This window comes from Bubalus kerabau, chromosome 1, assembly GCF_029407905.1.
Source record: "Bubalus kerabau isolate K-KA32 ecotype Philippines breed swamp buffalo chromosome 1, PCC_UOA_SB_1v2, whole genome shotgun sequence".
NCBI lineage: Eukaryota > Metazoa > Chordata > Mammalia > Artiodactyla > Bovidae > Bubalus > Bubalus kerabau.
Window position 1 is genome coordinate 4,930,828 of NC_073624.1, and position 7,700 is coordinate 4,938,527.

General features: G+C 54.1%; 1 protein-coding gene across 3 annotated transcripts; it reads left to right on the forward strand.

Moving 5' to 3' along the window:
• Positions 1-1,390: 1,390 nt before the first annotated feature.
• On the forward strand, positions 1,391-7,085 carry RTL6 (retrotransposon Gag like 6). 3 transcript variants are annotated; one of them, XM_055565212.1, is made up of 3 exons: positions 1,391-1,699; positions 1,911-2,993; positions 5,200-7,085. In XM_055565212.1, exon 2 carries the CDS (start codon positions 2,235-2,237, stop codon positions 2,952-2,954), a length of 720 nt encoding a protein of 239 aa, XP_055421187.1. In that variant the 5' UTR covers positions 1,391-1,699; positions 1,911-2,234; the 3' UTR covers positions 2,955-2,993; positions 5,200-7,085. The 3 variants fall into 3 exon arrangements, with proteins under 3 accessions (XP_055421187.1, XP_055421226.1, XP_055421123.1); XM_055565251.1 differs by having other exon boundaries at positions 1,911-2,025; positions 2,212-7,085; XM_055565148.1 differs by having other exon boundaries at positions 1,911-7,085.
• Positions 7,086-7,700: the final 615 nt, after the last annotated feature.

The window sequence follows — 7,700 nt, forward strand, 5'->3', positions numbered from 1 at the left end:
ATTCTAAAGGAAATCAGTCCTGAATACTCATTGAAAGGACTGATGCTGAAGCTGAAGCTCCAATACTTCAGCAACTTGATGGGAACAGCTGACTCATTGGAAAAGACCCTGATGCTGGGAAAGATCGAAGGCAGGAGAAGCAGGGGATGACAGAGGATGAAATGGTTGGATGGCATCACTGACTCAATGGACATAAGTTTGAGCAAACTCCAGGAGATGGTGAAGGACAGGGAAGCCTAGCATGCTGTTGTCCATAGGGTTGCAAAGAGTGGGACACAACTGAGTGACTGAACAACAGTAAGGTCAAGTGGGAAAAGCATACATCGTGTGTGCCAAGTTGCTTCAGTCGTGTCTGACTCTTTTTGAGCCCATTGACTGTAACCTGTCAGGCTCCTCTGTTCATAGGATTCTCCAGGTAAGAATACTGCCATGCACTCCTCCAGGGGATCTTCCCGACTCAACAGATGGAATCCGCATCTCTTATGTCTCCTGCTTTGGCAGGCGTGTTCTTTACCACTAGTGCCATGTGGGAAGCCCCAAAGGCATCCAGCGAAGTGAATCAAATAGCTCATCCACTTTGGCCCGGTATTGTCTTTCCTTGACAATTACCCTGGTGAAGCTGGCAGAGAAAATGGCTGGGGTTCGCATACATGTGTGGTTTATAAAACTTCCACATGGAAAATAAGATCGAGAACTCTCAAAAAGGGGTCTATTAAATAAACTGGGTAGGCGGTTTCATTGGAACATAGGCAGTAGTTGAAAACTATGCTTTTTAATGAACAGTGTTCAAAATTCAGTGTGCTATTAAGGTCACAAAACAGTTCAAAAGACATAATAATTACTAATATTTTATAATATACTACATCTTAGAAAATGATTCGATGGAACTACAAAAATATTACTATTTCTTCTCAGGTGGAGGGACTCAGAGAGATATAAACTTTTTCAAAAGACTTCTTTGATATCAAAATTTTCTACAATGGATCTATACTACACTAAATTTTCTTGAAGTTAGTACAAAACGAAAGGCAAGTACAAATTTGTCCAAAAGCGCTGTTTCATCACTCCAAAAATAGCAGCCACTTTTTTATATAAAAGTCAACAGAACAATGTACTTCATTGGTGCATATCATTTACTTTTTACCTGGCTACACGTTAGGAACAATAAATTCATCAAAACTCTCGGCTGAATTAAAAGAATATATATATGAAAAGCAAGCTTCATTTAAAAGAATAAATACAACCTAGGCACACACAGCAGTCTTAGGTAGAATTTCAAAGGAAGACACCGCTTCTAATAACAAAACGTCAGTAACCACACTCATCACTGATTGGCTACTGAGGAACGGCATGGGCCTGTACGTCACTTCCGGGGCGGGACCTGGGCCGCGCGGGAGCTGGTGGTCTCCATGGCAACCAGCGGGGACCTCGCTAGGCCCGCCTGCCGCCCACACCTCCGTGGTGCCCGCTCCCCGCCCGCGCCACGACCGGGGTCTCGGTCCCAGCCTGGCTCGTGCTCCCGCCAGAAGCTGCCCGCGCCCGCCTCCCGCCGCCGCCTCGACCTGACCTGACCGGGAAGCAGTTCCGGCGGGCTGCCGCCGCCGTGACTCATCGGCCAGCCCGCATCCCGGCCATCGGGCCATCTTGGTGGCGGCCGGCCCGGGCAGACGGAGCCGCGGAGGAAGCCGCGGAGACCCAGGTAGGCGCCCGCCGCCCGCCCTCGGCCCCCCGGCGCCGCCGCCGCGAGAGCTTCTTCCCTTTGTTCTGACCCATGTGGGCGCCGGTCCTCTGGCGGGGGGGCGCCCTCCTCGCCGCCCGCCCTTTGCCCCTCCCACGCCGACTCCCTCCCTTCGAACCCCCTTTCCGCAGTCGAAATCTTTTTTTTTTTAAACCGTGTTTTCATCCTTCAGGGCCCTGCAGCCCACTGTGGCCTTGTGAGCGCGGCGACTCAGGAGCGACATCCGGAGCTCGGGATCCGCGAGGGCCTGCACCCCCTGCCTGGCCCGGGGCTGTGCGCATCTCTGGGTCCGTCTGCCCTGCCCCTTTTGTTGGGTCTTCTCGGCCACGCTTGAGTCTTGAACCCCCACCCTTAACCCGATTGCTCTCTGGGTCTACCCAATTTTAGCATCACAGGTGCTCAGGTTCTGGGTTACCCAAACCCAACCCCAACCCCCCCGTCACCACCACCTTCTCCACTTTTGTCAATCTCAGCCTTTCACTGACCTCTGGCCAACATGGTCCAACCCCAGACCTCAAAAGCTGAAACCCCAGCCTCTGCAGCTTCTCCTAGTGCCCCCATGGACGACGTCATCGACACCCTGACCTCGCTGCGCCTCACCAACTCCGCGCTCAGGCGCGAGGCCTCGACCCTTCGCGCAGAGAAGGCCAACCTCACCAACATGCTGGAGAGCGTGATGGCGGAGCTGACCCTGTTGCGCACCCGGGCTCGGATTCCCGGGGCGCTGCAGATCACCCCACCAGTCTCGGCCATTACCTCCAATGGGACCCGACCGATGACCACACCTCCGACCTCTCTGCCCGAGCCCTTTTCCGGAGACCCCGGCCAGCTGGCGGGCTTCTTGATGCAGATGGACAGATTCATGATCTTCCAGGCCTCCCGCTTCCCCGGGGAGGCCGAACGAGTGGCGTTCCTCGTGTCCCGGCTCACCGGGGAGGCGGAGAAGTGGGCGATCCCCCACATGCAACCGGACAGCCCCTTACGAAACAACTATCAGGGATTCCTGGCCGAGTTGCGGAGAACCTACAAGTCTCCGCTGCGGCATGCCCGGCGCGCGCAGATCAGAAAAACTTCGGCCTCCAATCGAGCCATGCGGGAACGGCAGACCCTCTGCCGCCAGCTGGCCGCCACCGGCACAGCGCCCTGCCCGGTGCACCCAGCCTCCAGTGGGACCAGTCCAGCCCCGGCCCTGCCCACCCGAGCTCGGAACCTTTAGGAATCGGCCATCATCCTGGTCGCATCTGCAGCCATCCAGGTAGCATACCCCTTTGCTGCGTAGAAGAAATGTCCATACCACAGCATCACTTTGTTTGAAGACGTCCCTTCCTGCCTCTGTAGACCTGCTCCATGAGGACATCTCCTGTCATCACTCTGGGGCGCCCTGTGACCCACCTTGCTTCCTGGCATCACGTACTCGCTTGGGACCTCCACTGCATGTTTCCTTTCTCTTGCTTGCAATTCCAGCTCTTCTAGTGGCCTCAGCTCTGCCGCTTGGTTAGTCTCACTCACAATACACTTGGGACCATTTGGGCTGACGTTTTCCCCAGCCTGACCAGGTTCACGGATGCAGCTCCCCCACCCTCTGCAGGCCCTGGGGCAGTTCCCCACCTGATCGCCCTGTTCTCGGTGATGAGCTTGCTGGTGCCAAAAAGAAGCCTCTTTGGCCAGGCAGGTGGCTTGACCTGGAGAGGGGAGTCTGGCGTGCTGCCAGCCTCTCCAGGGCCCAGTGTAGCAGGTCGGGGCCTCATCTCTGCTGTCAGTGTCCGAGTGATCACGGCCGGGAGTGAGTTTCCAGGGTTCTCAGGGGGCCAGCTTCACTCTGCACAGGGGTAGGCAGTCACTGTGCCCCATTGCTGCCCCTGGGAAGATGGACAGTGCAGCCTTGGGAGCGGCTCCAGAGGCCGCACCCACCCCCCATCAGTGCCTGGCTTTAGCTGCCAGTGTTTTGATAGCACCAGGGTTGCGGGGAATCTGGAACTTGCCTGCTCAGAAGGTCATTGTGACTGGAATGGCTGGGCAGTTCCACATACGTGTCCATCTGTGCCTGAGGCCCCCTGGCAGGCTGAGGGATGGACTCGAGAGGCTCACTCTGCTGCCCTGGTGCCCCGTGGGAGTCAGTGGTGGTGTGCAGCCCCCTCTTCTCTCTGCCCCCCGCACGTGGAGGCGGGCCTGTCTGGCTTGAGACCAGTTCCCTTCTCCACGCAGGGGCATGTGGCCTTCACCTCAGCTCCTGGAGCCACACACATGGTCTCTAGGTCTCCAAAGCCTCTGTAGCATGCCCTCCCCAGGCCTGGGCTGTCCATCAGACATCTAGCCTCTGTCCCAGAAAACCTGGACTCAGGGCTGGGAGCCCCAGCTCCCCTGGACCCATCACGGAGCCCTTAAGGCGAGGGGGTGTCTGCCTGTCTGACCCCAGCCGGGGCGGTGCTGGCATTTGCAAAGGAAAAGAGCAGTGGGCTGCCCAGGTCCGAAGGTGGCGACAGCACAGGGCTGGCGCTCGGGTCCTGAGTCCGAGAGACAGACCCGTGCCTCCGAGTGGTGGGTGGCCTTGTGCTTTCTCCCCGGGACGCCCAGAGTCACTTTCTAAACGAGGCTTAGCCAGGCCCTTTGACCTGGGTTGCTCCTGCCTTATTCAATACCAATGACGCCCTGCCCCCAGGCTGTGGGGAAATGGGCCATCCTTCCCTGGGTTTATTGGTCCCGGCCTGACTGCAGGAGGATAACCTCTGTGCTCCCCCCTACAAGCCTGCATCTTGGGACCTCCAGAGGTTGTCTCCTAGGGACCCATGCCCTTCTGAACAATTTGATGATGCTGGGGAGAGTGACTGTGTTCTTAAAAGTCCACTGCCTGCAAAGTCAAGGTGGTTCCATGGCTGCTGGAGTTCACGGACCACTGCCACCCCCTCATCGTAAACTCTGTCAGCCCAATTGCCCTGCTGAACCACTGCCTGAACATAGGCTTCAGACCCCCCTAGATTCCGGCCAGACTGTTCAGGCGGGACCATGGTGCTCATTAAGCATGAAGTGGGGGAGACACAGGGGGACCACTCTTCAGGGGGACATGGGCTCTCCGGTGGGGGGTGCACAGACCCTTGCACTTCCTGCTCTCTTCTGCCTGCCTGCCAAGTAGAGGTGCCCACAGCTGAAGGGGTATGGTGGCACCCACAGGAGAGGGGGCCTGCAGGGCTAGCTGGCACCTTGAAGGTTTCCACATGGCCTGGCCCAGCCAAGGCAGGAGACCCAGCCCGAGAGCAGGGCAGGAACTGCTTGCCAACCTTGGGGTCTTCCCAGGTGGCATTCAGAAGTCCTACCGCATTCGCATCTGCGCCTTGTTTCAGCCGCTGCACCTCGCTAGGCTGAGGCCTGCCCTCTGCATGTGGGTCCTTGTGCCCAGCCCTGGCTGCTGCCTCAGCTTCGCTTGGCTTGGTCGTGTGGCAAGCCGTTGGTGCTCACGGTTACAGGTTGGGGACTGGTGCTGTTGGACGTCCGTGGCCTTCTTGATTGCCTCCTGCAACCTCGGAAACCGGAGTGGATGTGAGGCTTGGGGTTGGATTTGGAAGAAGCCCCACGGTGGGAGCCCCAGGTGGCTCTAGTGGAAGACACCCTCGTCCCCAGCTGGAGAGGACACCCACGCTCCATGCAGCCCAGAGCAAGACCACATGGCTGAGAGGCTCAAGTTGAAGGCAGTGGCGGAGGAGAGCTGCTCTGTACATATTTGGGGGTTGTAATTTCTCTAAATTTAAGAGAACAGATGTTGCTTTATAAAAGGGCCAGGCAGTTAGTAGTGTTAACTGCATGTGAAGGAAAGGTTTATGTTTTCACGGTGTCCACGGTACTCAGACTGCCTGTGACTGTTCCTTGGTCTCCACGTTGCCCCATCTGGTAAGAAAGATTCATAGTATAGCAGGCACCATTTGAGATCAGAGTTCGCAGGGGCGACCTCTGGCCTGCTGTATTGTGCGACCTTGGGATTAACTTAATGTCCCAGAGCATTTCGGTGACTTCTGGGAAAAAACCAAGACCCGTGTCCCTGGTCCCAGGTGAGTATGTAATGAGTCGTGACACAGAGCCCAAAAGTGCCGTGTGAAATGCAGGTAAGACTTTGCTGATGCGCAAGCTGCTGTTGTCAAGAGGGACAGAACCACATGCTGGACCACAATTCTGGCCTTGAGGAGAATGAACAGATGTGGGGAGAGCTGGGTAGGTGCTTAGATTACTTTAAGGGAGCAGCCCTGTGAGTGTGTAAGAGCACACACACCCCAACCAGCTTCCAGGGCTGGGGTTTGGGCGGGAAGAGGGAGAGAACTTAGCAGAGGTTCTGTCCATCTTGCAGCCGGAGTGGGAAGCCTGGATCTCCTCTACCTGAGAAGCCTTAGGTCAGGGGCTTAGAGATGAAGACACAGCTGGACTTGAGAAGGCACGAAAGCTTGGCCGTGTGGGGAGAGGGCTGGGGTTTAGGAAAATCCCATCACCCACCGCGGGTGGACAGAGCCAATGACTCTGGTGTAGTTGTGGGGTCCCCGTGTTGAGTGTGGCGGGCACAGCACAGATGCAGTAGATGAGGCGGGGGCTACTGCTAGCCCCTTGCTGCAGCACCACTAAGTCCTTTTCGTAAGTAACCACGTACTAGTTGGTATCATTATCAAAGTCAACCTACACATTATAGAAATTTTGGAAAATGGAGTAGAAAGATGTACAATTTTAACATTTTGGTGTCTCTCCTTGCAATCTCCCCTCACCCCAGTCATGGTTCCTCCGCTTCTTTAGCACTGGGACGCTACCTTCTGTAACACGGTACTGTGTAGCTGTTCTCACTTACGTCACGGGCAACTTTCTCATCATTTTGAAATGGCTGCGTACTCCACCATCAGGCAGTGCCAGTGGTTGATCACCAACGCTCTTACTAATTTTTCACCATTGGAAGTCGACGACTATCTTTGTGCGTAAAGCTTTCCCCGATTCAAGTTATTTCCTTAGGATAGATCCTCAGAGGTGGGATGATGGAATTAAAGAATATGAGAACCTTCGAGGCTCTGATTACTTATTGACAAACAGTTTCCAGAAATGTTTGTGTCCATTTACACGGCCACCAGCAAGGATAAATGTGCCCATCTACCATCTTGCCAGCACTGAGTGTTCTCACCTGGTTAAATATTTGCCAATCTGGTCATGGAAAAATAGCATTGTATTTTAGTTTGCATTTCTTTTTTTTTTAATTTCTGGCAAACTAGAACATCTTTCACGTTAAGCAGTTGTATTTCTTTTGTGCGTTGTCATGTCCTCGGCTCTTACCTACTGGCATTTGATACGTTTGTATGAGCTCGTTGCATATTAAAGATATTAACCTGTTGTGTGTTGTGCTCGCTGCACGTGTTTCCGGCTTTTTATTACTGAGATTTTAACCTGATACATAGCCAGTCTGTCCCTTCACTGGGCCCTGTGCCCACCAGACTAACACAGTGCAGGCGCTTGTATTTGTCCCTTTTGTTCATGGCTGTATCCCTGCACCTGTAACGGTGTGTTAGGACACACAGTAGGTACGCCATAAGCGTTTGTCGGACTGTTACATGGATGGATGTGCTGAGTGCTGGGACCCCACCGAAGCACTTACAGACCCAGGACTACCCCAGAATCCCTTCACTCATTCAAAATCCTTCAGGACCCCAGAGAGCTTCTAATGTAGGTTTTGTTGATCAGTATTTACTATATCACAAATTAAGATGGAGAATGTTTCTAAATGCTAGAAGATAAATTCATTACCTGACCACATAAACAGCATATTTTAAAGAAAACTGTTTTTAAAAAAACGGGGGTGGGTGGGCGCGCAGTTTTCACTAAATTCTTTCATGGTTTTGCAAATTTCTTTCATGTCTGGCTTAATAGAAGACAGCTGGGGCCTCAGACCTGCCCCTGCTCTTCATCTTTTGCAAGATCACCCATCATGTAGTCTCTGGAAAATTCC

Bases quoted from the DNA above. Each gene is read 5' to 3' on its own strand.
- RTL6 (XM_055565148.1), top strand. From the start codon at position 2,235: ATGGTCCAACCCCAGACCTCAAAAGCTGAAACCCCAGCCTCTGCAGCT.